The 27,940-nt window shown below is 48.7% G+C and overlaps 3 protein-coding genes across 5 annotated transcripts in view; 2 read left to right on the top strand and 1 right to left on the bottom strand.

The window, feature by feature from the left end:
• LOC141551188 (uncharacterized) overlaps positions 1-6,262 on the top strand; it is an 8,531-nt gene extending 2,269 nt beyond the window's left edge. The window contains exons 2-3 of the mRNA XM_074282555.1: positions 122-6,220; positions 6,252-6,262. Coding sequence (XP_074138656.1) covers positions 122-6,220; positions 6,252-6,262 — 6,110 coding nt within the window. The remainder of the gene's footprint in view (positions 1-121; positions 6,221-6,251) is intronic.
• Positions 1-27,940, bottom strand: part of LOC141551404 (acyl-coenzyme A amino acid N-acyltransferase 1-like) — a 117,735-nt gene that overhangs the window by 40,909 nt on the left and 48,886 nt on the right. The window lies entirely within an intron of this gene.
• Positions 6,205-27,940, top strand: LOC141551403 (uncharacterized). Its single transcript, XM_074283018.1, has one exon. It carries the CDS (start codon positions 6,265-6,267, stop codon positions 27,865-27,867), a length of 21,603 nt encoding a protein of 7,200 aa, XP_074139119.1. The 5' UTR covers positions 6,205-6,264; the 3' UTR covers positions 27,868-27,940.

Here is a 27,940-nt window from a genome sequence, read left to right as displayed (position 1 = left end):
CTCACACATTCGAGATAGTGACAGAACCCAGCAGTTTAGAAATAGCCATAGAGAATAAAACAAAACCAACAGATAGAGGTGGGGTGGTGGTGGTAATAATTATTGGACTGGATATTGAAAGAAAGCAAAAAATCAAGACCAAAAAAGGGGCGGGGCTTAACTGAGAAAACGCGCAGAACAAGGAGGCCCCGGCGCCAGACGCCGCAGGGACCTGACGAGACAGGACAGAGGCTGAGCGCTGCAGCCGGGCAGCCTGGACCAATCAAGACCAGCAACTGCCGCAGCATCAACGCGGCTCCCATGGAAGCTGCAAAGGGAACTCATGGGAAGCACGGCACCTCCACCGGGAATGAAGGTCTCTCAAGCCAGAACTCACACTCTGAGCGCAGGGCTTCTCTTGCTGGGCAGAAAAGGAAGATTCATGAAGAAGATGAAGAAGAACTCTTTAAGATGCGTGCAAAGCTTTTTCGATTCACCTGTGAAAATGGTCTTCCGGAATGGAAAGAGCGAGGTACTGGCTACGTGAGGCTGCTAAAAGACACCAGGAAAGGAACCATTCGCCTCGTTATGAGAAGGGACAAAACTTTGAAGATATGTGCGAATCACTATTTAACACCGTTTATGGAGCTTAGGCGGAATGCGTGGTGTAAAAGGACCTGGGTCTGGAATACCCACGCTGACTTCGCTGATGAAATCCTTAAACCGGAAGTGCTAGCGATTCGATATATAAATTCAGAAAATGCCCAAAGGTTTAAGGTAAAATTTGAAGAATGTAGAATTGAGCTACAAGATAAAGAGGGACAAGCATCAGAGCAACCTGACCAAGAGTCCCAAAAGCCACAAGTGACAGCAGACAACCAAGGAGAGTCCAAGTGCCAGGGAATATTGCAAGAGGCAGAACTGATTTTGGTAGAAGATTGTCCACAAGAGCCTGTGTGTCTCGACACAATATTCCAAAAGCCACAAGAATTTGTAATGAAAGAAGACAGCCATGAGGAGCAGGAGAGCCAGGAAGTAGAAGACAGCCACGATCCTGAGAGTACGGAAACAGACTTCCCCTGGAAGCTTGGGAGTTCAGAAATAGAAGACAGCCTAGAGGAGCCTGAAAGCCTAGAAATGGAAGACACCCAGGGGGAACTCGAAAGCCCCCAAATGGAAGACAGCCAAGAGGAGCCTGAGGGTCAAAAAATGGAAGACAGCCAAGAGGAGCCCGAAAGCCAGGAAATGGAAGACACCTTGGGGGGGGAGCCTGAAAGTCAGAAAATGGAAGACAGCCAAGAGGAGCCCGAAAGCCAGGAAATGGAAGATACCCAGGGGGAACTTGAGGGCCCCCAAATGGAAGATAGCCAAGAAGAGCCAGAGAGCCAGGAAATGGAAATCACTCAGGGGGAACCTGAGAGCCAAGAGGAATCTGAGAGTCCAGAAATAGAAACCAGCCAAGAGGAACCTGAAAGCCAGGAAATGGAAGTCTCCTGGACAAAACCTGAGAGTCTACAGATGAAAGACAGCTTAAAGGGGCCTGAAATCCAGGAAACAGGAGACAGCCAAGAGGAGCCTGAAAGTCAGGAAATAGAAGACAGCCAGGAGGAGCCAGAGAGCCAGGAAATGGGAGACAGCATAGAGGAACCTGAGAGCAGGGGAATGGAAGACACCCGCGGGAAGCGCAAGAGCCAAGAAATGGAAGACATGCGGGGGAAGCGCAAGAGCCAAGAAACGGGAGACATCTGGGGGAAACGCAAGAGCCGGGAAATGAGAGACAGCCGAGAGAAGCCGAAGAGTCAGGAAATGGAGGACGCGTGGGCGAAGCTTGGGAGCCTACTAATGAAAGAGGAACCTGAGAGTCAGAAAATGTATGATACCCGCGGGAAGCCTGAGACCCCTGAAATGAAAGACAAGAAAGAGGAGCCTGAGATTCAGAAAATGGAAGTCTCCTGGGCAAAGACTGAGAGACCACAAATGAAAGACACAGAGGAGTCTGAAAGAGAAAAAATAGAAGACACCCAAAGAAAGTCTGAGATTCCCAAAATGGAAATCAGCCAAGAGGAGCCTGAGAGTCGGAGGAAAGTCAGCAAAGAGCCTGAGCGTCACAAAATGGAAGTCGCCTGGGCGCCACAGCCTGAGATCCTACAAAAGAAAGTCAGCCAAGAAGTGCCTGGCAGGAGAATGTCAATTGCTCCCGGTAAGCTTGAGAGCCTCAAAACCAAATACAGCCAAGAGGAGCCTGAAAGCCAGGAAACAGAAGAAACCCAGGGGGAACCTGAGAGCACCGAAATTGAAGAGAGCCAAGAAGAGCCTGGGCGTCAGAAAACAGAAGTCACCCAGGAAAAGCCTGAGAGTCAGGAAATAGAAGATTCCCAGGGGGAACTTGAAAGCCCCCAAATCAAAGACAGCCAAGAGGAGCCTGAAAGCCAGGAAACAGAAGGCACCCAGGAGGAGCCAGAGACGCAAGAAATTGAAGAAAGACAAGAGAAGCCTGAGATTCGGGAAATGGAAGATTCCAAAGGGGAGGCTGAGAGTCCGGAAATAGAAGACAGCCAAGAGGAGCCAGAGAGCCAGGAAACAGAAGAGAGCCCAGAGGAGCCCAAGAGCCAAGAAATGGAAGAGAGCCAAGAGGAACCCGAGGAGGAAATTGAAGACATCCCAGAGAAGCGCAAAAGCCAGGAAATGGAAGAGAGCCAAGAGGAACCAGAGAAAGAGGAAATGGAAGAAAGTCAAGAGGAGCCTGAGAGAGAAGAAATGGAAGAGAGCCAGGAAGAGCCAGAGAGAGAAGAAATGGAAGATACATGGGGGAGGCGCAGAAGCCAAGAAAGGGAAGCCTCACTGAGGAAAAGCAAAAGCCTGGAACTGGAAGACATTCCAAGAAAGCGCAGTAGCCGGGAAATTGAAGAGAGCCAAGAAGAGCCTGAAGAAGAGAGTTTAGAGGAGCCTGAGAGAAGGGAAAGAGAAGATACCTATAGGAAAAGCAGAAGCCTGGAAACAGAAGACATTCCAAGGAAGCGCAGTAGCTGGGAAAGGGAAGAGAGTGAAGCAGAGCCTGAGAGCGCAGAAATGGAAGAGAGCCTAGAGGAGCCAGAAAGAGAGGAAATGGAAGACACAGGAGAGAAGCGCAGAAGTACCAGAAGGGAAGCCTCCTGGAGGAAAAGCAAAAGTCTAGAAATGGAAGACATCCCAAGTAAGCGCAGTAGCCTGGAAATGGAGGAAAGTGAAGAGGAGCCTGAGATCAGGGAAAGAAAAGACACCTATAGGAAAAGCAGAAGCCTAGAAATGGAAGACCTTCCAAGGAAGCGCAGTAGCCGGGAAATGGAAGAGAGCCTAGAAGAGCCCGAAGGCCTGGAAATGGAAGAGAGTGAAGAGGGGCCTGACAGAAGAGAAAGAGAAGACACCTATAAGAAAAGCAGAAGCCTGGAAATGGAAGACATTCCAAGGAAGCGCAGCAGCTGGGAAATGGAAGGGAGTGAAGCAGAGCCTGAGAGGGCAGAAATGGAACAGAGCCTAGAGGAGCCAGAAACAGAGGAAATAGAAGCCACAGGGGCAAAGCGCAGAAGTACGGGAAGAGAAGGCTCCTGGAGAAAAAGCAAAAGTCTAGAAATGGAAGACATCCCAAGTAAGCGCAGTAGCCGGGAAATAGAAGAGAGTGAAGAGGAGCCTGAGAGACGGGAAAGAGAAGACACCTATAGGAAAAGCAGAAGCTTGGCAATGGAAGACATTCCAAGTAAACGCAGTAGTCGAGAAATGGAAGAGAGCCCAGAGGAACTTGAGAGCACGGAAATGGAGGAGAGCCCAGAGGAACCAGAAAGAGAGCAAAGGGAAGACACAGGGGAGAAGCGCAGAAGTACAGGAAGGGAAGCTTCCTGGAGGAAAAGCAAAAGCCTGGAAATAGAAGACATCCCAAGTAAGCGCAGCAGCCGGGAAATGGAAGAGAGTGAAGGGGAACCTGAGATCCGGGAAAGAGAAGACACTTATAGGAAAAGCAGAAGCCTGGAAATGGAAGACATTCCAAGGAAGCGCAGTAGCCGGGAAATGGAAGAGAGCCCAGAGGAGCTTGAGGGCCTGGAAATGGAAGAGAGCCTAGAGGAGCCAGAAGGAGAGGAAATGGAAGACATAGGGGAGAAGCGCAGAAGTACAGGAAGGGAAGCCTCCTGGAGGAAAAGCAAAAGCCTGGAAATAGAAGACATCCCACGTAAGCGCAGTAGCCGGGAAATGGAAGAGAGTGAAGAGGAGCCTGAGATCAGGGAAAGAGAAGACACCTATAGGAAAAGCAGAAGCCTGGAAATGGAAGACATTCCAAGGAAGCGCAGTAGCTGGGAAATGGAAGAAAGTGAAATGGAGCCAGAGAGGCAGGAAACTCAAGAAATGGAAGTTACTGGAGAGGAACCAGAGAGCCAGGAAATGGAAGAGAGCCAAGAAGAGCCAGAAGGAGAAGAAAGGGAAGACATCCCAAGAAAGCGCAGTAGTCAAGAAAGGAAAGACACCTGGAGGAAAAGCAAAAGCCTGGAATTGGAAGACATCCCAAGAAAGTATAGTATACAGGAAATGGAAGAGAGTATAGAGGAGCCAGAAAGCGAGGAAATGGAAGAGAGTCGGGAAGAGCCAGAGAGAAAAGAAATGGAGGAGACCTGGGGGAAGCGCAGAAGTACAGGAAGGGAAGCCTCCTGGAGGAAAAGCAGAAGCCTGAAAATGGAAGACATACCAAGGAAACGCAGTAGCCAGGAAATGGAAGAGAGCCCAGAGGAGCAGGAAAGCCTAGAAGTGGAAGAGAGTGAACTAGAGGAACCTGAGAGACGGGAGAGAGAAGACACATATAGGAAAAGCAAGAGCCTGAAAACTGAAGAAATCCCAAGGAAGCGAAGTAGCCAGGAAATGGAAGAGAGCCCAGAGGAACGTGAGAGATTGGAAGTGGAAGAGAGTGAATTAGAAGAACCAGAGAGCCAAGAAAGAAAAGATACCTATAGGAAAAGCAGAAGTCTGGAAATGGAAGAAATTCCAAGGAAGCGCAGTAGCCGAGAAATGGAAGAGAGTGCAGAGGAGCGTGAGAGCCCAGAAATGGAAGAGAGCCTAGAGGAGCCAGAAAGAGAGGAAATGGAAGATACTTGGGAGAAGCGCAGAAGTACAGGAAGGGAAGCCTCCTGGAGGAAAAGCAAAAGTTTGGAAATGGAAGACATTCCAAGGAAACGCAGTAGCCTAGAAGTGGAAGAGAGCCCAGAGGAAAGTGAGAGCCTGGAGGTGGAAGAGAGTGAACTAGAGAAACCTGACATCGAAGGGAAGCGAAGGAGTCAAGAAAGGGAAGCCTCCTGGAGAACAAGCAAAACCCTGGAAGTAGAAGACATCCCAAGTAAGCGTAGTACCCGGGAAGGCCTAGAAGTGGAAGAGGAGAGCCAAGAGGAACGTGAAAGCCCAGAAATGGAAGAGAGCCTGGAGGAGCCAGAAAGAGAGGAAATGGAAGACACATGGGAGAAGCACCGAAGTACTGGAAGGGAAGCATCGTGGAGGAAAAGCAAAAGTTTTGAAATGGAAGACATCCCAAGCATGCGCAGTAGCCGGGAAATTGAAGAGAGTGAAGAGGAGCCTGAGATGCGGGAAAGAGAAGATACCTATAGAAAAAGCAAAAGCCTGGAAATGGAAGATATACCAAGGAAGCGAAGTAGTTGGGAAAGAGAAGAGATTGAAGAGGAACCTGAGAGTCGGGAAAGAGAAGACACCTATCGAAAAAGTAGAAGTCTGGAAATGGAAGACATTCCAAGTAAGCGCAGCAGCCAGGAAATAGAAGAAAGTGAAGTAGAGCCTGAAGGCCGAGAAAGAGAACACACCTATAGGAAAAGCAGAAGCCTGGAAATGAAAGATATTCCAAGTAAGCGCAGTAGTCGGGAAATGGAAGAGAGCTCAGAGGAGCCAGAAAAAGAGGAAATACAAGACACCTGGGAGAAGCGCAGAAGTACAGGAAGGGAAGCCTCATGGAGGAAAAGCAAGAGTCTAGAACTGGAAGAAATCCCAAGTAAGCGAAGTAGCTGGGAAATGGAAGAGAGTGAAGTGGAACCTGAGACCCGGGAAAGAGAAGACACCTATCGGAAAAGCAGAAGCCTGGAAATGGAAGATATCCCAAGTAAGCGCAGTAGCCGGGAAATGGAAGAAAGCCCAGAGGAGCGTGAAAGCCCAGAAATTGAAGAGAGTATAGAGGAACCAGAAAGAGAGGAAATGGAAGATACCTGGGAGAAGCGCAGAAGTACAGGAAGGGAAGCTTCATGGAGGAAAAGCAAAAGTCTAGAAATGGAAGAAATCCCAAGTAAACGCAGTAGCTGGGAAATGGGAGAGAGTGAAATAGAGCCTGAAGACCGAGAAAGAGAAGACACCTATAGGAAAAGCAGAAGCTTGGAAATGGAAGACATTCCAAGGAAGCCAAGTAGCCGGGAAATGGAAGAGAGCCTAGAGGAGCTTGAGGGCCCAGAAATGGAAGAGAGCCTAGAGGAGCCAGAAGGAGAGGAAATGGAAGACATAGGGGAGAAGCGTAGAAGTACAGGAAGGGAAGTCTCATGGAGGAAAAGCAAAAGCCTGGAAATGGAAGACATCCCAAGTAAGCGCAGTAGCTGGGAAATGGAAGAGAGTGAAATGGAGCCTGAGGGGAGAGAAAGAGAAGACACCTATCAGAAAACCACAAGTCTAGAAATGGAAGATATTCCAAGAAAACATATTAGCCAGGAAAGGGAAGAGAGTGAAGTGGAGCCTGAGAGCGCAGAAATGGAAGAGAGCCCAGAGGAGCCAGAAAGAGAAGAAATGGAGGAAATGGATGAGATAGGGGAGATGCGCAGAAGTACAGGAAGGGAAGGCTCCTGGAGGAAAAGCAGAAGTCTGGAAATAGAAGACTTCCCAAGTAAGCGCAGTAGCTGGCAAATGGAAGAAAGTGAACATGAGCCTGAGACCAGGGCAAGAGAAGACACCTATAGAAGAAGCAGAAGCCTGGAAATGGAAGACATCCCACAGAAGCACAGTAGCGGAGAAATTGATGAGAGTGAGGAGGAGCCTGAGATCCGGGAAAGGGAAGACACCTATAGAACAAGCAGAAGTGTGGAAATGGAAGACATTCCAAGTAAGCGCAGTAGCCGAGAAATGGAAGAGAGCCTGGAGGAGCATGAAAGCCCAGAAATGGAAGAGAGTGTAGAGGAGCCAGAAGGAGAGGAAATTGAAGACACCTGGGAGAAGCGAAGAAGTACAGGGAGAGAAGCATCTTGGAGGAAAAGCAGAAGTTTGGGAATTGAAGACATTCCAAGTAAGCGCAGTAGCCAGGAAATGGAAGAGAGTGAAGAGGAGCCTGAGACCCGAGAAAGAGAAGACACCTACAGGAAAAGCAGAAGCCTGGAAATGGAAGAAATTCCAAGGAAACGCACTAGTAGAGAAATGGAAGAGAGCCTAGAGGAGCCAGAAGGAGAGGAAATGGAAGACATTCCAAGTAAGCGGAGTAGCTGGGAAAGGGAAACATCCTGGAGGAAAAGCAAAAGTTTGGAATTGGAAAAAATGCCAAGTAAGCGGAGTAGCCAGGACATGGAAGAGAGTGAAGAAGAACCTGAGACCCGGGAAAGAGAAGACACATATCGGAAAAGCAGAAGCCTAGAAATGGAAGATATTCCAAGTAAGCGGAGTAGCTGGGAAAGGGAAGCGTCCTGGAGGAAAAGCAAAAGTTTAGAAATGGAAGACATCCCAAGTAGGCGGAGTAGCCTGGAAATGGAAGAGAGTGAACTGGAACCTGAGAGTGCAGAACAAGAACATACATATAGGAAAAGCAAAAGCCTGGAAAGGAAAGACATTCCAAGTAAGCGCAGCAGCCGGGAAACACAAGAGAGCCCAGAGGAGCATGAGAGCCTGGAAATGGAAGAGAGCTTGGAGGAGCCGGAAAGATGGGAAAGAGAAGAGACTTATAGAAGAAGCAGAAGCCTGGAAATGGAAGACATCCCACGGAAGCGGAGTAGCAGAGAAATTGAAAAGAGTGAGGAGGAACCTGAGACACGGGAAAGAGAAGACTCCTATAGAAGAAGCAGAAGCCTGGAAATGGAAGAAATCCCATCAAAGCGCAGTAGCAGAGAATTTGAAGAGACTGAAGAGGAGCCTGAGAAACGGGACAGAGAAGCCTCCTATAGAAGAAGTAGAAGCCTGGAAATGGAAGAAATCCCGAGAAAACGCAGTAGCAGAGAAGTTGAAGAGAGTGAAGAGGAGCCTGAGACCCGGGAAAGAGAAGAATCCTATAGAAGAAGTAGAAGCCTGGAAATGGAAGAAATCCCATCAAAGCGAAGTAGCAGAGTAGTTGAAGAGAGTGAGGAGGAGCCTGAGACACGGGACAGAGAAGACTCTTATAGAAGAAGCAGAAGCCTGGAAATGGAAGAAATCCCATCGAAGCGCAGTAGCAGAGAATTTGAAGAGACTGAAGAGGAGCCTGAGACACGGGACAGAGAAGCCTCCTATAGAAGAAGTAGAAGCCTGGAAATGGAAGAAATCCCATCAATACGCAGTAGCAGAGTAGTTGAAGAGAGTGAAGAGGAGCCTGAGACCAGGGAAAGGGAAGCCTCCTATAGAAGAAGCAGAAGCTTGAAAATGGAAGAAATCCCATCAATGCGCAGTAGCAGAGTAGTTGAAGAAAGTGAGGAGGAGCCTGAGACCCGGGAAAGAGAAGCGTCCTATAGAAGAAGCAGAAGCCTGGAAATGGAAGAAATCCCAAGGAAACGCAGTAGCAGAGAAATTGCAGAGAGTGAAGAGGAGCCTGAGACACGGGACAGAGAAGACTCTTATAGAAGAAGTAGAAGCCTGGAAATGGAAGAAATCCCATCAAAGCGAAGTAGCAGAGTAGTTGAAGAGAGTGAGGAGGAGCCTGAGACCAGGGAAAGGGAAGACTCCTATAGAAGAAGCAGAAGCCTGGAAATGGAAGACGTCCCACGGAAACGAAGTAGCAGAGAAATTGAAGAGAGTGAGGAGGAGCCTGAGACTCGAGAAAGGGAAGCCTCCTATAGAAGAAGCAGAAGCCTGGAAATGGAAGAAATCCCATCAAAGCGCAGTAGCAGAGAAATTGAAGAAAGTGAAGAGGAGCCTGAGACGCGTGAAAGAGAAGCCTCCTATAGAAGAAGCAGAAGCCTGGAAATGGAAGAAATCCCATCGATGCGCAGTAGCAGAGAATTTGAAGAGACTGAGGAGGAGCCTGAGACCCGGGAAAGAGAAGCGTCCTATAGAAGAAGCAGAAGCCTGGAAATGGAAGAAATCCCATCAATGCGCAGTAGCAGAGTAGTTGAAGAGAGTGAGGAGGAGCCTGAGACTCAGGAAAGGGAAGATTCCTATAGAAGAAGCAGAAGCCTGGAAATGGAAGAAATCCCATCAAAGCACAGTAGCAGAGAAATTGAAGAAAGTGAAGAGGAGCCTGAGATGCGGGAAAGAGAAGCCTCCTATAGAAGAAGCAGAAGCCTGGAAATGGAAGAAATCCCATCGATGCGCAGTAGCAGAGAATTTGAAGAGACTGAGGAGGAGCCTGAGACCCGGGAAAGAGAAGCGTCCTATAGAAGAAGCAGAAGCCTGGAAATGGAAGAAATCCCATCAATGCGCAGTAGCAAAGTAGTTGAAGAGAGTGAGGAGGAGCCTGAGACTCAGGAAAGGGAAGATTCCTATAGAAGAAGCAGAAGCCTGGAAATGGAAGACGTCCCACGGAAACGAAGTAGCAGAGAAATTGAAGAGAGTGAGGAGGAGCCTGAGACTCGAGAAAGGGAAGCCTCCTATAGAAGAAGCAGAAGCCTGGAAATGGAAGAAATCCCATCAAAGCGCAGTAGCAGAGAAATTGAAGAAAGTGAAGAGGAGCCTGAGACTCGAGAAAGGGAAGCCTCCTATAGAAGAAGCAGAAGCCTGGAAATGGAAGACGTCCCACGGAAACGAAGTAGCAGAGAAATTGAAGAGAGTGAGGAGGAGCCTGAGACTCGAGAAAGGGAAGCCTCCTATAGAAGAAGCAGAAGCCTGGAAATGGAAGAAATCCCATCAAAGCGCAGTAGCAGAGAAATTGAAGAAAGTGAAGAGGAGCCTGAGACTCGAGAAAGGGAAGCCTCCTATAGAAGAAGCAGAAGCCTGGAAATGGAAGAAATCCCAAGGAAACGCAGTAGCAGAGAAATTGAAGAAAGTGAAGAGGAGCCAGAAAGCCGGGAAAGAGAAGCCTCCTATAGAAGAAGCAGAAGCCTGGAAATGGAAGAAATCCCATCAAAGCGCAGTAGCAGAGAAATTGAAGAGAGTGAAGAGGAGCCTGAGACCCGGGAAAGAGAAGCGTCCTACAGAAGAAGCACAAGCCTGGAAATGGAAGAAATCCCATCAATGCGCAGTAGCAGAGTAGTTGAAGAGAGTGAGGAGGAGCCTGAGACTCAGGAAAGGGAAGATTCCTATAGAAGAAGCAGAAGCCTGGAAATGGAAGAAATCCCATCAAAGCGAAGTAGCAGAGAAATTGAAGAGAGTGAGGAGGAGCCTGAGACTCGGGAAAGGGAAGCCTCCTATAGAAGAAGCAGAAGCCTGGAAATGGAAGAAATCCCAAGGAAACGCAGTAGCAGAGAAATTGAAGAGAGTGAAGAGGAGCCAGAAACCCGGGAAAGAGAAGCCTCCTATAGAAGAAGCAGAAGCCTGGAAATGGAAGACATCCCATCAAAGCGTACTAGCAGAGAATTTGAAGAGACTGAAGAGGAGCCAGAGACCGGGGAAAGAGAAGAATCCTATAGAAGAAGCAGAAGCCTGGAAATGGAAGAAATCCCATCGATGCGCAGTAGCAGAGTAGTTGAAGAGAGTGAAGAGGAGCCTGAGATACGGACAAGGGAAGCCTCCTATAGAAGAAGCAGAAGCCTGGAAATGGAAGACGTCCCACGGAAACGAAGTAGCAGAATAGGTGAAGAGAGTGAGGAAGAGCCTGAGACTCGGGAAAGGGAAGCCTCCTATAGAAGAAGCAGAAGCCTGGAAATGGAGGAAATCCCATTGAAGCGTAGTAGCAGAGTATTTGAAGAGACTGAAGAGGAGCCAGAGACCCGGGAAAGAGAAGACTCTTATAGAAGAAGCAGAAGCCTGGAACTAGAAGAAATCCCATCGAAGCGCAGTAGCAGAGTACTTGAAGAGAGTGAGGAGGAGCCTGAGACCCGGGACAGAGAAGCCTCCTATAGAAGCAGCAGAAGCCTGGAAATGGAACAAATCCCATCAATGCGCAGTAGCAGACAAATTGAAGAGAGTGAAGAGGAGCCTGAGACCCGGGAAAGAGAAGCCTCCTATAGAAGAAGCAGAAGCCTGGAAATGGAGGAAATCCCATTGAAGCGTAGTAGCAGAGAATTTGAAGAGACTGAAGAGGAGCCAGAGACCCGGGAAAGAGAAGACTCTTATAGAAGAAGCAGAAGCCTGGAACTAGAAGAAATCCCATCGAAGCGCAGTAGCAGAGTACTTGAAGAGAGTGAGGAGGAGCCTGAGACACGGGACAGAGAAGACTCCTATAGAAGCAGCAGAAGCCTGGAAATGGAAGAAATCCCATCAATGCGCAGTAGCAGAGTAGTTGAAGAGAGTGAAGAGGAGCCTGAGATCCGGACAAGGGAAACCTCCTATAGAAGAAGCAGAAGCCTGGAAATGGAAGAAATCCCATCAATGCGCAGTAGCAGACAAATTGAAGAGAGTGAAGAGGAGCCTGAGACCCGGGAAAGAGAAGCCTCCTATAGAAGAAGCAGAAGCCTGGAAATGGAACAAATCCCATCAATGCGCAGTAGCAGAGAAATTGAAGAGAGTGAAGAGGAGCCTGAGACCCGGGAAAGGGAAGCCTCCTATAGAAGAAGCAGAAGCCTGGAAATGGAGGATGCCCCATCAAAGCGCAGTAGCAGAGAAATTGAAGAGAGTGAAGAGGAGCCAGAGACCCGGGAAAGAGAAGACTCCTATAGAAGAAGCAGAAGCCTGGAACTAGAAGAAATCCCATCAAAGCGCAGTAGCACAGTAGTTGAAGAGAGTGAGGAGGAGCCTGAGACCAGGGAAAGAGAGGCCTCCTATAGAAGAAGCAGAAGCCTGGAAATGGAAGAAATCCCATCAAAGCGCAGTAGCAGAGAAATTGAAGAAAGTGAAGAGGAGCCTGAGACCCGGGAAAGAGAAGCCTCCTATAGAAGAAGCAGAAGCCTGGAAATGGAAGAAATCCCATCAAAGCGCAGTAGTACAGTAGTTGAAGAGAGTGAGGAGGAGCCTGAGACCAGGGAAAGAGAGGCCTCCTATAGAAGAAGCAGAAGCCTGGAAATGGAAGAAATCCCATCAAAGCGCAGTAGCAGAGAAATTGAAGAAAGTGAAGAGGAGCCAGAAATCCGGGAAAGAGAAGCCTCCTATAGAAGAAGCAGAAGCCTGGAAATGGAAGAAATCCCATCGAAGCGAAGTAGCAGAGAATTTGAAGAGAGTGAGGAGGAGCCTGAGACCCGGGCCAGAGAAGAATCCTATAGAAGAAGCAGAAGCCTGGAAATGGAGGAAATCCCATCGATGCGCAGTAGCAGAGTAGTTGAAGAGAGTGAGGAGGAGCCTGAAACCCGGGCCAGAGAAGAATCCTATAGAAGAAGCAGAAGCCTGGAAATGGAGGAAATCCCATCGATGCGCAGTAGCAGAGTAGTTGAAGAGAGTGAGGAGGAGCCTGAAACCCGGGAAAGGGAAGCCTCCTATAGAAGAAGCAGAAGTGTGGAAATGGAAGAAATCCCCTCAGAGCTCAGTAGCAGAGAAATTGAAGAGAGTGAGGAGGAGCCTGAGACACGGGAAAGGGAAGATTCCTATAGAAGAAGCAGAAGCCTAGAAATGGAAGAAATCCCACAAAAGCGGAGTAGCAGAGAAATTGAAGAGAGTGAGGAGGAGCCTGAGATCCGGGAAAGAGAAGGCACCTATAGGAAAAGTAGAAGTCTGGAAATGGAAGAAAGTCCAGAAGAACATGAGAGCCCAGACATGGAAGAGAGCCTAGAGGGTCCAGACAGAGAAGAAATGGAAGACACCTGGGAGAAGCGCAGAAGTACAGGGAGAGAAGCTTCTTGGAGGAAAAGTGGGAGTCTAGAAATTGAAGACATCCCAAGTAAGCGCAGTAGCTGGGAAAGAGAAGAAGAAAGTGAAGTCGAGCCTGAGAGAAGGGAAAGAGAAGACACTTATAGGAAAAGTAGAAGCCTGGAAATGGAAGACATTCCAAGGAAGCGCAGTAGCCGGGAAAGGGAAGTGAGTGAAGGAGAGCCTGAGAGCCAAGAGATGGAAGAGAGCCTAGAGATGCCAGAAAGTGACGAAATGGAAGATACCTGGGAGAAGAGGAGAAGTACAGGAAGGGAACCCTCCTGGAGGAAAAGTGGGAGTCTAGAAATGGAAGTCATCCCAAGTAAGCGCAGTAGCGAGGAAATGGAAGAGAGTGAAGAGGAGCCTGAGACCCGAGAAAGAGAAGACACCTATAGGAAAAGCAGGAGCCTAGGAATTGAAGACATTCCAAGTAAGCGCAGTAGCTGGGAAATGGAAGAAAGCCCAGAGGAACATGAGAGCCCTGAAGTAGAAGAAAGTCTAGAGGAACCAGAAAGAGAGGAAATGGAAGACACCTGGGAGAAGCGCAGAAGTACGGGAAGGACAGCATCTTGGAGGAAAAGCAAAAGCTTGGAAATGGAAGACATCCCAAGTAAGCGCAGTAGCTGGGCAATTCAAGAGAGTGAAGTGGAGCCTGAGGGTCAGGCAAGAGAAGGCACCTATAGGAAAAGCAGAAGTCTAGAAATGGAAGATATTCCAAGGAAGCACAGTACCCGGGAAATGGAAGAGAGTGAAGTGGAGCCTGAAAGCCTGGAAATGGAAGAGAGCCAAGAAGAGCCAGAAAGAGAAGAAATGGAGGATACCTGGGAGAAGCCAAGAAGTATGGGAAGGGCAGCTTCTTGGAGAAAAAGCAAAAGTTTTGAAATGGAAGACATCCCAAGTAAACGCAGCAGCTGGGAAATGGAAGAGAGTGAAGAGGAGCCTGAGACCCGAGAAAGAGAAGACACCTATAGAAAAAGCAGAAGCCTAGAAATGGAAGACATTCCAAGCAAGCGCAGTAGCCTGCAAAGAAAAGCCTCCTGGAGGAAGAGCAAGAGTCTGGAAATGGAAGACATCCCAAGGATGCCCAGTACCCTGGAAACTGAAGAGAGTGAATTAGAGCCTGACAGATGGGAAATGGAAGACACCTATAGGAAAAGTAAAAGCCTGGAAATTGAAGAACTTCCAAGGAAACGCAGTAGCCGAGATTTGCAAGGAAGTGAAGAGGAGCCTGAGAGGTGGGAAAGAGAAGAAAGCTATCGAAAAAGGACAATAAGTTTGGAAATGGAAGACATTCCAAGTAAGCGCAGTAGCCAGGCAGTGGAAGAGAGTGGAGAGGAGCTTGAGAGCCCAGAAATGGAAGAGAGCTTAGAGGAGCCAGAAGTAGAGGAAATGGAGGACACAGGGGAGAAGCGCAGAAGTATGCAAAGAGAACCCTCCTGGAGAAAAAGCAAAAGCTTGGTAATGGAAGAAATACCAAGGAAGAGTAGTAGCGTGGAAGAGAGTGAAGAGGAGCCTGAAACCCGGGAAAGAGGAGACACGTACCGAAAAAGCAGAAGCCTGGAAATGGAAGAAATCCCATCGATGCGCAGTAGCAGAGTAGTTGAAGAGAGTGAAGAGGAGCCTGAGATCCGGACAAGGGAAGCCTCTTATAGAAGAAGCAAAAGCCTGGAAATGGAAGACGTCCCACATAAGCCCAGTAGCAGACTAGTTGAAGAGAGTGAAGAGGAGCCTGAGGCCCGGGAAAGAGAAGACTCCTATAGAAGAAGCAGAAACCTGGAAATGGAAGAAATCCCATCAATGCGCAGTAGCAGAGAATTTGAAGAGAGTGAAGAAGAGCCTGAGACCCGGGACAGAGAAGCCTCCTATAGAAGAAGCAGAAGCCTGGAAATGGAAGAAATCCCATCAGTGCGCAGTAGCAGAGAATTTGAAGAGAGTGAAGAAGAGCCTGAGACCCGGGACAGAGAAGCCTCCTATAGAAGAAGCAGAAGCCTGGAAATGGAAGAAATCCCATCAGTGCGCAGTAGCAGAGTAGTTGAAGAGAGTGAAGAGGAGCCTGAGACCCGGGAAAGGGAAGCCTCCTATAGAAGAAGCAGAAGCCTGGAAATGGAAGGCGTCCCACGGAAGCGCAGTAGCAGAGTACTTGAAGAGAGTGAAGAGGAGCCTGAGACCCGGGAAAGAGAAGCCTCCTATAGACGAAGCAGGAGCCTGGAAATGGAAGAAATCCCATCAAAGCGCAGTAGCAGACTAGTTGAAGAGAGTGAAGAGGAGCCTGAGACACGGGACAGAGAAGACTCCTATAGAAGAAGCAGAAGCCTGCAAATGGATGAAATCCCATCAAAGCGCAGTAGCAGAGAAGTTGAAGAGAGTGAAGAGGAGCCTGAGACCCGGGCAAGGGGAGCATCCTATAGAAGAAGCAGAAGCCTGGAAATGGAAGAAATCCCATCAAAGCGCAGTAGCAGAGTAGTTGAAGAGAGTGAAGAGGAGCCTGAGACCCGGGAAAGAGAAGACTCCTATAGAAGAAGCAGAAGCCTGGAAATGGAAGAAATCCCATCAAAGCGCAGTAGCAGAGAAGTTGAAGAGAGTGAAGAGGAGCCTGAGACCCGAGCAAGGGAAGCATCCTATAGAAGAAGCAGAAGCCTGGAAATGGAAGAAATCCCATCGAAGCGCAGTAGCAGAGTTGTTGAAGAGAGTGAAGAGGAGCCTGAGACACGGGACAGAGAAGACTCCTATAGAAGAAGCAGAAGCCTGGAAATGGATGAAATACCATCAATGCGCAGTAGCAGAGAAGTTGAAGAGAGTGAAGAGGAGCCTGAGACCCGGGGAAGAGAAGCCTCCTATAGAAGAAGCAGAAGCCTGGAAATGGAGGAAATCCCATCGATGCGCAGTAGCAGAGAAATTGAAGAGAGTGAAGAGGAGCCTGAGTCCAGGGCAAGGGAAGCCTCTAGAAGAAGCAGAAGCCTGGAAATGGAAGAAATCCCATCGAAGCGCAGTAGCAGAGAAATTGAAGAGAGTGAAGAGGAGCCTGAAAGCCGGGGAAGAGAAGCCTCCTATAGAAGAAGCAGAAGCCTGGAAATGGAAGACATCCCATCAAAGCGAAGTAGCAGAGTACTTGAAGAGAGTGAAGAGGAGCCTGAGACCTGGGCAAGGGAAGACTCCTATAGAAGAAGCAGAAGCCTGGAAATGGAAGAAATCCCAAGGAAACACAGTAGCAGAGAAATTGAAGAAAGTGAAGAGGAGCCAGAAAGCCGGGAAAGAGAAGCCTCCTATAGAAGAAGCAGAAGCCTGGAAATGGAAGAAATCCCATCAATGCGCAGTAGCAGAGTAGTTGAAGAGAGTGAAGAGGAGCCTGAGATGAGGGCAAGGGAAGCCTCTAGAAGAAGCAGAAGCCTGGAAATGGAAGACATCCCACGGAAACGCAGTAGCAGAGTACTTGAAGAGAGCGAAGAGGAGCCTGAGACCTGGGCAAGGGAAGACTCCTATAGAAGAAGCAGAAGCCTGGAAATGGAAGAAATCCCATCAAAGCGCAGTAGCAGAGAAATTGAAGAAAGTGAAGAGGAGCCAGAAAGCCGGGAAAGAGAAGCCTCCTATAGAAGAAGCAGAAGCCTGGAAATGGAAGAAATCCCATCAGTGCGCAGTAGCAGAGTAGTTGAAGAGAGTGAAGAGGAGCCTGAGACCAGGTCAAGGGAAGCCTCTAGAAGAAGCAGAAGCCTGGAAATGGAAGAAATTCCACGGAAACGCAGTAGCAGAGAAATTGAAGAAAGTGAAGAGGAGCCTGAAACACGGGGAAGAGAAGCCTCCTATAGAAGAAGCAGAAGCCTGGAAATGGAAGACATCCCACGGAAACGCAGTAGCAGAGTACTTGAAGAGAGCGAAGAGGAGCCTGAGACCTGGGCAAGGGAAGACTCCTATAGAAGAAGCAGAAGCCTGGAAATGGAAGAAATCCCATCAAAGCGCAGTAGCAGAGAAATTGAAGAAAGTGAAGAGGAGCCAGAAAGCCGGGAAAGAGAAGCCTCCTATAGAAGAAGCAGAAGCCTGGAAATGGAAGAAATCCCATCAGTGCGCAGTAGCAGAGTAGTTGAAGAGAGTGAAGAGGAGCCTGAGACCAGGTCAAGGGAAGCCTCTAGAAGAAGCAGAAGCCTGGAAATGGAAGAAATTCCACGGAAACGCAGTAGCAGAGAAATTGAAGAAAGTGAAGAGGAGCCTGAAACACGGGGAAGAGAAGCCTCCTATAGAAGAAGCAGAAGCCTGGAAATGGAAGACATCCCACGGAAACGCAGTAGCAGAGTACTTGAAGAGAGCGAAGAGGAGCCTGAGACCTGGGCAAGGGAAGACTCCTATAGAAGAAGCAGAAGCCTGGAAATGGAAGAAATCCCATCAAAGCGCAGTAGCAGAGAAATTGAAGAAAGTGAAGAGGAGCCAGAAAGCCGGGAAAGAGAAGCCTCCTATAGAAGAAGCAGAAGCCTGGAAATGGAAGAAATCCCATCAATGCGCAGTAGCAGAGAAATTGAAGAGAGTGAAGAGGAGCCTGAGTCCAGGGCAAGGGAAGCCTCTAGAAGAAGCAGAAGCCTGGAAATGGAAGAAATCCCATCGAAGCGCAGTAGCGGAGAAATTGAAGAGAGTGAAGAGGAGCCTGAAAGCCGGGGAAGAGAAGCCTCCTATAGAAGAAGCAGAAGCCTGGAAATGGAAGACATCCCATCAAAGCGAAGTAGCAGAGTACTTGAAGAGAGTGAAGAGGAGCCTGAGACCTGGGCAAGGGAAGACTCCTATAGAAGAAGCAGAAGCCTGGAAATGGAAGAAATCCCAAGGAAACGCAGTAGCAGAGAAATTGAAGAAAGTGAAGAGGAGCCAGAAAGCCGGGAAAGACAAGCCTCCTATAGAAGAAGCAGAAGCCTGGAAATGGAAGAAATCCCATCAATGCGCAGTAGCAGAGTAGTTGAAGAGAGTGAAGAGGAGCCTGAGACCAGGGCAAGGGAAGCCTCTAGAAGAAGCAGAAGTCTGGAAATGGAAGAAATTCCACGGAAACGCAGTAGCAGAGAAATTGAAGAAAGTGAAGAGGAGCCAGAAACCCGGGATAGAGAAGCCTCCTATAGAAGAAGCAGAAGCCTGGAAATGGAAGAAATCCCAAGGAAACGCAGTAGCAGAGAAATTGAAGAAAGTGAAGAGGAGCCAGAAACCCGGGAAAGAGAAGCCTCCTATAGAAGAAGCAGAAGCCTGGAAATGGAAGAAATCCCATCAGTGCGCAGTAGCAGAGTAGTTGAAGAGAGTGAAGAGGAGCCTGAGATCCGGACAAGGGAAACCTCCTATAGAAGAAGCAGAAGCCTGCAAATGGAAGAAATCCCATCGATGCGCAGTAGCAGAGTAGTTGAAGAGAGTGAAGAGGAGCCTGAGATCCGGACAAGGGAAGCCTCCTATAGAAGAAGCAGAAGCCTGGAAATGGAAGAAATCCCATCAATGCGCAGTAGCAGAGAATTTGAAGAGACTGAAGAGGAGCCTGAGACCCGGGAAAGAGAAGCTTCCTATAGAAGAAGCAGAAGCCTGGAAATGGAAGACATCCCATCAAAGCGCAGTAGCCGAGTAGTTGAAGAGAGTGAAGAGGAGCCTGAGACCCGGGAAAGAGAAGAATCCTATAGAAGAAGTAGAAGCCTGGAAATGGAAGAAATCCCATCAATACGCAGTAGCAGAGTAGTTGAAGAGAGTGAGGAGGAGCCTGAGACAGGGGACAGAGAAGACTCTTATAGAAGAAGCAGAAGCCTGGAAATGGAAGAAATCCCATCGAAGCGCAGTAGCAGAGAATTTGAAGAGACTGAAGAGGAACCTGAGACCCGGGAAAGAGAAGCGTCCTACAGAAGAAGCACAAGCCTGGATATGGAAGAAATCCCGTCAATGCGCAGTAGCAGAGTAGTTGAGGAGAGTGAAGAGGAGCCAGAAAGCCGGGAAAGAGAAGCCTCCTATAGAAGAAGCAGAAGCCTTGAAATGGAAGACATCCCATCGAAGCGCAGTAGCAGAGTAGTTGAAGAGAGTGAAGAAGAGCCCGAGACCTGGGAAAGAGAAGCATCCTACAGAAGAAGCACAAGCCTGGATATGGAAGAAATCCCGTCAATGCGCAGTAGCAGAGTAGTTGAGGAGAGTGAAGAGGAGCCTGAGACCCGGGAAAGAGAAGCCTCCTATAGAAGAAGCAGAAGCCTTGAAATGGAAGACATCCCATCGATGCGCAGTAGCAGAGAAATTGCAGAGAGTGAAGAGGAGCCTGAAACCCGGGAAAGAGAAGCGTCCTATAGAAGAAGCAGAAGCCTGGAAATGGAAGACATTCCTTCTAAGCGCAGTAGCAGAGAAATTGCAGAGAGTGAAGAGGAGCCTGAGACCCGGGAAAGAGAGGCCTCCTATAGCAGCAGCAGAAACCTGGAAATGGAAGAAATCCCATCTAAGCGCAGTAGCAGAGTAGTTGATGAGAGTGAAGAGGAGCCTGAGACCCGGGAAAGAGAGGCCTCCTATAGAAGAAGCAGAAGTCTGGAAATGGAAGAAATCCCATCGAAGCGCAGTAGCAGAGTAGTTGAGGAGAGTGAAGAAGAGGAGCCCGAGACCTGGGAAACAGAAGCATCCTACAGAAGAAGCACAAGCCTGGATATGGAAGAAATCCCATCATTGCGCAGTAGCAGAGTATTTGAGGAGAGTGAAGAGGAGCCCGAGACCCGGGGAAGAGAAGCCTCCTATAGACGAAGCAGAAGCCTAGAAATAGAAGACATCCCATCGATGCGCAGTAGCAGAGAAATTGAAGAGAGTGAAGAGGAGCCTGAAACCCAGGAAAGAGAGGCCTCCTATAGAAGAAGCAGAAGCCTGGAAATGGAAGAAATCCCATTGATGCGCAGTAGCAGAGTAGTTGAAGAGAGTGAAGAGGAGCCTGAGACCCGGGAAAGAGAGGCCTCCTATAGCAGAAGTAGAAGCCTGGAAATGGAAGACATCCCATCAATGCGCAGTAGCAGAGTAGTTGAAGAGAGTGAAGAGGAGCCTGAGACCCAGGGAAGAGAATCCTCCTATAGAAGAAGCAGAAGCCTGGAAATGGAAGACATCCCATCTAAGCGCAGTAGCAGAGAATTTGAAGAGAGTGAAGAGGAGCCTGAGACCCGGGGAAGAGAGGCCTCCTATAGAAGAAGCAGAAGCCTGGAAATGGAAGAAATCCCAAGGACACGCAGTAGCAGAGAATTTGAAGAGAGTGAAGAGGAGCCTGAGACCCGGGGAAGAGAGGCCTCTTATAAAAGAAGCAGAAGCCTGGAAATGGAAGAAATTCCACGGAAGCGGAGTAGCAGAGGAGTTGAAGAGAGTGAAGAGGAGCCTGTAACCCGGGAAAGAGAAGACTCCTATAGGAAAAGCAGAAGCGTGGAAATGGAGGATATTCCAAGGAAGCTCAGTGCTTGGGAAAATGCAGCCATTTGGAGGAAAAGCAAGAGTCTGGAAACGGAAGACATCCCATGGAAGCGCAGTAGCTGGGAAATGGAAGAGAGTGCAGAAGAACATGAGAGCCCCGAAATGGAAGAAAGCTTAGAGGAACCAGAAATCTCAAGGAAGCGCAGTAGCAGAGAAATTGAAGAGAGTGTGGAACCTGAGTTCCGGGAAAGGGAAGACACATATAGGAGAAGCAGAAGCCTGGAAATGGAAGAAATCCCATCGAAGCGCAGTAGCAGAGAAATTGAAGAGAGTGAAGTAGAACCAGAGAGCCCAGAAATAGAAGAAAGTCTAGAGGAACCAGAAAGAGAGGAAATTGAAGACACACTGGAAAAGCGCAGAAGTATAGGAAGGGCAGCCTCCTGGAGGAAAAGCAGAAGCCTGGAAAGGGAAGACATTCCTAGGAAATTCAGTGGCCGGGACATTGAAGAGAGTGAAGTGGAGCCTGAAAGCCGGGAAAGGAAAGACACATATAGGAAAAGCAGAAGCTTGGAAATGGAAGACATTCCAAGTAAGCGCAGTAGCTGGGAAACAGAAGAGAGTGAAATGGAGCCTGAGAGCAGGGAAAGAGAAGACACCTTTAGAAAAAGTAGAAGCCTGGATATGGTACACATCCCACGGAAACGTAGTAGCAGAGAAATTGAAGAAAGTGAAGTAGAGCCTGACAGCTGGGAAAGAAAAGGAACCTACAGGAAAAGCAGAAGCCTGGAAATGGAAGAAATCCCAAGTAAACGCAGTAGCCGGGAAATGGAAGAGAGCCCAGAGGAGCATGAGAGCCCAGAAATGGAAGAGAGCCTAGAGGAGCCAGAAACAGAGGAAATGGAAGACATCCAGGAGAAGCGCAGAAGTATGGAAAGACCAGCATCCTGGAGGAAAAGCAAAAGTTTCGAAATGGACGATATCCCAAGGAAATATAGTAGCCAGGAAATGGAAGAGAGTGAAGTGGAGCCTGTGACCTGGATAAGAAAAGATACTTATAGAAAAAGCAGAAGCCTGGAAATGGAAGCTATTCCAAGTAGGCGCAGTACCCGGGAAATTGAAGAGAGTGCAGAAGAGCGTGAGAGCCCAGAAGTAGAAGAGACCCTAGAGGAGCCAGAAAGAGAAGAAATTGAAGACACCTGGGCAAAGCGCAGAAGTACAAGAAGGGAAGGCTCCTTGAGGAGAAGCAAAAGCTTAGAAATGGAAGACTTCCCAAGGAAGCGCAGTAGCTGGGAAAGGGAAGCCTCTTGGAGGAAAAGCAAGAGTCTAGAAATGGAAGACATTCCACATAAGCGGAGTAGCCGAGAAATGGAAGAGAGTGAGGAAGAGCCTGAGAAATGGGAAAGAGAAGTCAGCTACAGGAAAAGCAGAAGCCTACAAATGGAAGATATTCCAAGTAAGCGCAGTAGCCTAGAAAGAGAAGCCTCTTGGAGAAAGAGCAAGAGCCTGGATATGGAAGACATCCCATGGAAGTACAGTAGCAGGGAAATTGAAGAGAGTGAAGAGGAACCTGAGATCCGGGAAAGAGAAGACACTTATCGCAAAAGCAGAAGCCTGGGAATGGAAGACATTCCAAGTAAGCGCAGTAGTCGAGAAATGGAAGAGAGTGCAGAGGAGCTTGAGAGCCCGGAAATGGAAGAGAGCCTAGAAGAGCCAGAAAGAGAGGAAATGGAAGACACCTGGGAAAAGCGCAAAAGTACAGGAAGGGAAGCCTCCTGGAGGAAAAGCAAGAGTCTAGAAATGGAAGACATCCCAAGTAAGCGCAGTAGCCGGGAAATAGTAGAGAGTGAAGAGGAGCCTGGGAGGCGAGAAAGAGAAGATACCTATAGGAAAAGTAGAAGTCTGGAAATGGAAGACCTTCCAAGGAAGCGCAGTAGCTGGGAAAGGGAAGAGAGTGAAGAAGAGCCAGAGGCCAGGGAAAGAGGAGACACATATAGGAAAAGCAGAAGTCTGGAAATGGAAGACATTCCAAGGAAACGTAGTAGCAGGCAAATTGAAGAAAGTGAAGAGGAGCCTGAGACTTGGGAAAGAGAAGACACCTATCGAAAAAGTAGAAGCCTGGAAATGGAAGACATTCCAAGTAAGCATAGTAGCCGGGCAGTGGAAGAGAGTACAGAGGAGCTTGAGAGCCCGGAAATGGAAGAGAGCCTAGAGGAGCCAGAAAGAGAGGAAATGGAAGACGTCTGGAAGAAGCGCAGAAGTACGGGAAGGGAATCCTCCTGGAGGAAAAGTGGGAGTCTAGAAATGGAAGTCATCCCAAGTAAGCGCAGTAGCTGGGAAATGGAAGAGAGTGAAGTGGAGCCTGAGAGGCGAGAAAGAGAAGACACCTTCAGGAAAAGCAGAATCCTGGAAATGGAAGACATTCCAAGTAAGCGCAGTAGCCGGGCAGTGGAAGAGACTGCAGAGGAGCTTGAGAGCCCGGAAATGGAAGAGAGCTTAGAGGAACCAGAAAGAGAGGAAATGGAAGACACCTGGGAAAAGCGCAGAAGTACAGGAAGGACAGCCTCCTGGAGGAAAAGCAGAAGCCTGGAAAGGGAAGACATCCCACGGAAGCGGAGTAGCAGGGAAAGTAGAAGCCTGGAAATGGAACACATCCCACGGAAACGGAGTACCAGGGAAATTGAAGAGAGTGACGAGGAGCCCGAGATCCGGGAAAGAGAAGACTCCTATAGGAAAAGCAGAAGCCGGGAAATGGAGGATATTCCAAGGAAGCTCAGTGCCTGGGAAAATGCAGCCATTTGGAGGAAAAGCAAGAGTCTGGAAATGGAAGACATCCCAAGGAAGCACAGTAGCTGGGAAATGGAAGAGAGTGTAGAAGAGCATGAGAGTCCAGAAATGGAAGAGAGCTTAGAAGAGCCAGAAAGAGAGGAAATGGAAGACACTTGGGAGAAGCGCAGAAGTACAGGAAGGGGAGCCTCCTGGAGGAAAAGCAAAAGCTTGGAAATGGAAGACATTCCAAGGAAGCACAGTAGCCGGGAAATGGCAGAGAGTGAAGAGGAGCCTGAGAGGTGGGTAAGAGAAGAGAGCTATAGAAAAAGCAGAAGCCTGAAATTGGAAGACATTCCTAGGAAGCGAAGCAGCAAGGAAAGGGAAGCCTCCTGGAGAAAAAGCAAAAGCCTGGAAATGGAGGACATCCCCAGGAAGCATAGTACCTGGGAAATGGAAGAAAGCCCAGAGGAACGTGAGAGTCTGGAAATGGAAGGGAGCCTAGAGGAGCCAGAAAGAGAGGAAATGGAAAACACCTGGGCAAAGCGCAGAAGTACAAGAAGTGAAGCCTCCTGGAGGAAAAGCAAAAGTTTGGAAATGGAAGATATCCCATGGAAGCATAGTAGTCGGGAAGTGGGAGTGAGTGAAGAGGAGCCTGAAACCCGGGAAAGAGAGGACACCTATCGAAAAAGCAGAAGCCTGGAAATGGAAGACATTCCAAGGAAGCACAGTAGCCAGGTACGGGAAGCCTCCTGGAGGAAGAGCAAGAGTCTTGAAATGGAAGACATCCCAAGGAAACACAGTAGCTGGGAAATGGAACAGAGTGCAGAGGAACTTGAGAGCCCAGAAATGGAAGAGAGCCTAGGGGAGCCAGAAACAGAGGAAATGGAAGACACCCAGGAGAAGCGCAGAAGTATGGAAAGACCAGTATCCTGGAGGAAAAGCAAAAGCTTGGAAATGGAGGACATTCCACGGAAGCACAGTAGCTGGGAAATCCAAGAGAGTGAAGAGGAGCCTGAGATCCAAGAAAGAAAAGACACCTATAGGAAAAGCAGAAGCCTGGAAATGGAAGACATTCCAAGTAAGCGCAGTAGCTGGGAAATGGAAGAGAGCCCAGAGGAGCGTGAAAGTCCAGAAATGGAAGAAAGCCTAGAGGAGCCAGAAAGAGAGGAAGTGGAAGACACATGGAAGAAGCGAAGAAGTACAGGAAGAGAAGCATCCTGGAGGAAAAGCAAAAGTTTTGTAATGGAAGACATCCCAAGAAAGCGCAGTAGCCGAGAAATTGAAGAGAGTGAAGAGGAGCCTGAAAGTAGGGAAAGAGAAGATACCTATAGAAAAAGCAGAAGCTTGGAAATGGAAGACATCCCAAGCATACACAGTAGTCGGGAAATGGAAGAGAGTCCAGAGGAACAAGAAAGCCTGGAAGAGGAAGAGAGTGAAGAAGAGCCTGAAAGCCCAGAAATAGAATATACCGAGGAGAAACACAGGAGCAAGGAAAGGGATGCCTCCTGGAGGAAAAGCAAAAGCCTGGAAATGGAAGACATCCCAAGGAAGTACAGTAGCCAGGAAAGGGAAGCCTCCTGGAGGAAGAGCAAGAGCCTGGAAATGGAAGACACTCCAAGTATGCGCAGTAGCAGGGAAATGGACGAGCATCCAGGGGAGGGTGAGAGCCCAGAAGTGCAAGAGAGGCTACAGGAACCAGAAAGCATTGAAATGGAAGACATGCAGGAGAAGCGCAGGAGCCAGGAAAGTCAAGCCTCCTGGAGGAAAAGCAAGAGTTTGAGAGACCTCCCAAGAAAGCGCAGTAGCTGGGAAATGGAAGAGAGTGAGGAGGAGCCTGAGAGCCAAGAAATGGAAGACACCTATAGGAAAAGCAAAAGCCTGGACATGGAATATATTCCAAGGAAGCACAGTAGCAGGGAAATTGATGAAAGTCCAGAGGAGCAAGAGAGCCCAGAAATGGAAGAGAGTGAAGAGGAGCCTGAGAGCCTGGAAATGGAAGAGAGTGAAGAGGAACCTGAGAGCCGGGAAAGAGAAGACTCCTATAGGAAAAGCAAGAGCCTGGAAATGGCAGACATTCCAAGAAAGCGCAGTAGCCGAGAAATGGAAGAGAGTGAAGAGGAACCTGAAAGCCGGGAAAGAGAAGACTCCTATAAGAAAAGCAATATCCTGCAAATGGAAGAAATCCCAAGGAAGCGAAGTAGCAAGGAAATAGAAAAGGACCCAGAGGAGCGGGTGAGCCTGAAAGTGGAAGCGATTTTACTACAGGAACCTGAGAGCCAAGAAATGGATGATATCCAGGGAAAGCACAAGAGTCAGGAAAGGGAAGATGACACCTATAGGAAAAGCAAGAGCCTGGAAATGGAAGACATCCCAAATAAGCGCAGTAGTCAGGAAAGGGAAACTTCCTGGAGGAAAAGCAAAAGCTTAGAAATGGAAAGCATCCCAAGGAAGCATAGTAGCCAGGAAATGGAAGAAAGCCCAGAGGAGCACAAGAATCTAGAGATTGGAGAGAGCTTAGGGGAGCCAGAGAGACAGGAAATAAAAGACACCTTGGGGAAGCACAGGAGCCTGGAAAGCAAAGACACCCAGAGGCAAAGCAGGAGCCTGGAAATGGAGTATATACCTATGATGAGCAGTAGGCATCAAACGGAAGAGAGTCAAGAGGAGCCAGAGAGCCAGGAAATGGAGGATAGCCAAGAGGAACCTGAAAGCCAGGAAATGGAAGAAAGCCTAGATGAGCCTGAGAACCGGGAAAGGGAAGATACCTGGAGGAAAAGCAGAAGCCTGGAAATGGGGGACTTTCCAAGGAAGCAAAGTAGTGAAGAAATGGAAGAAAGTCAAGAGGAGCCTGAGGGCCTAGAAATGGAAGAAAGTGAACTAGAGGAACCTCAAATTGGAGAAATAGAAGACACCCGGGGAAAGCGCAGGAGCCAGGGAAGGGAAGCCTCTTGGAGGAAAAGTGGGAGCCTGGAAATGGAAGACATTCCCAGGAAGCGCAGTAGCTGGGAAATGGAAGAGAGTGAAGGGGAACTTGAGAGCCCGGAAGTGGAAGAGAGTGAAGAGGAACCTGAGAGTGGAGAAATGGAAGACACCCAGAGCAAGCGCAGGAGCCAAGAAAGGGAAGCCTCTTGGAGGAAAAGCAGCAGCCTGTTAATGGAAGACATTCCCAGGAAGCACAGTAGCCAAGAAATGGAAGAGAGCCAGGAGAACCCTGAGGGCCTGGAAATGGAAGAAAGTGAACTAGAGGAACCTCAGATCCGAGAAATGGAAGACATCCGCAGGAGCCAGGAAAGGAAAGCCTCCTGGAGGAAAAGTAAAAGCCTGGAAATAGAAGACATTCCAAGGAAACAGAGTAGCCGGGAAATGGAAGAGAGCCAAGAAGAGCATGAGAGCCCGGAAATGGAAGAGAGTGAAGAGGAACCTGAAAGCAGAGAAATGGAAGATACCCACGGCAAGCGCAGGAGCCGGGAAAGTGGAGCCTCCTGGAGGAAAAGCAGGAGCCTGCAAATGGAAGACATTCCCAGAAAGCGCAGTAGCCGGGAAATGGAAGAAAGCCAAGAAGAGCATGAGAGTCCAGAAATGGAAGAGAGCCAAGAGGAACCTGAGAGCCTGGAAATGGAAGAGAGTGAACTAGAGGAACCTCAGACCAGAGAAAGGGAAGCAACCCAGGGCAAGCGTGGGAGCCAGGTACGGGAAACCTCCTGGAGGAAAAGCAGGAGCCTAGAAATGGAAGACATTCCAAGGAGGCGCAGTAGCTGGGAAGTGGAAGAGAGCCCAGAAGAGCATGAGAGCCCAGAAATGGAAGAGAGTGAAGAGGAACCTGAAAGCAGAGAAATGCAAGATGGCAAGCGCAGAAGCCGGGAAAGTGGAGCCTCCTGGAGAAAAAGCAGGAGCCTGCAAATGGAAGACATTCCCAGGAAGCGCAGTAGCCGGGAAAGTGAAGTCTCCTGGAGAAAAAGCAGGAGCCTGCAAATGGAAGACATTCCCAGGAAGCGCAGTAGCCGGGAAATGGAAGAGAGCCAAGAAGAGCCTGAGAGCCCAGAAATGGAAGAGAGTGAAGAGGAACCTGAGAGCAGAGAAATGGAGGATACCCAGGGCAAGCGCAGGAGCCGGGAAAGTGAAGCTTCCTGGAGAAAAAGCAGGAGCCTGCAAATGGAAGACATTCCCAGAAAGCACAGTAGCCGGGAAATGGAAGAAAGCCAAGAAGAGCCTGAAAGTCAGGAAATAGAAGACAGTGAAGAAGAGCCTGAGGATCATGAAATTGAAGACACACAATGGGAGCCTGAGAGCCCCAAAATGGAAGACATCAGAAAGAAATCAGATTTTCAGAAAACAGAAGCCACCCAGAGGAAACCTGAGAGCTCACGAAGGAAAAACAGCCAAGTGGACCCTGAGGGCCAGTTAATGGTAGACAGCCAAGAGGATTCAGAAAGCCAGGAAACAGAAGACAGCCAAGAACAGCCTGACAAGAGGCACATGGAAGATACTCCCGGGAAGCGAAAGAGCCAGGAAATGGAAGACAGCCAAGAGGAGCCAGAGAGTGAGGAAATGGAAGATAGCCAAGAGGAGCCAGAGAGCCGGGAAATGGAAGACATCTTGAGGAAGCACAAGAGTCAGGAAATGGAAGATAGTCAAGAGGAACCAGAGAGTGAAGAAATGGAAGACACCGAGAGGGGAACCAGAGAGCCAAGTAGAAGAGAAGAAAGAGACTGAGGATGAAAGTGAAGAACATCAATAGAGCAGCAATAAATCATCTTGCGGGTCTGGCATTAATTCTTGATTTTTT

This window comes from Sminthopsis crassicaudata, chromosome 1 (assembly GCF_048593235.1).
Source record: "Sminthopsis crassicaudata isolate SCR6 chromosome 1, ASM4859323v1, whole genome shotgun sequence".
In the NCBI taxonomy this organism is placed as follows: domain Eukaryota; kingdom Metazoa; phylum Chordata; class Mammalia; order Dasyuromorphia; family Dasyuridae; genus Sminthopsis; species Sminthopsis crassicaudata.
Note: the sequence above shows the minus strand (reverse complement) of the source record. Positions and strands in the feature narration are given on the sequence as shown.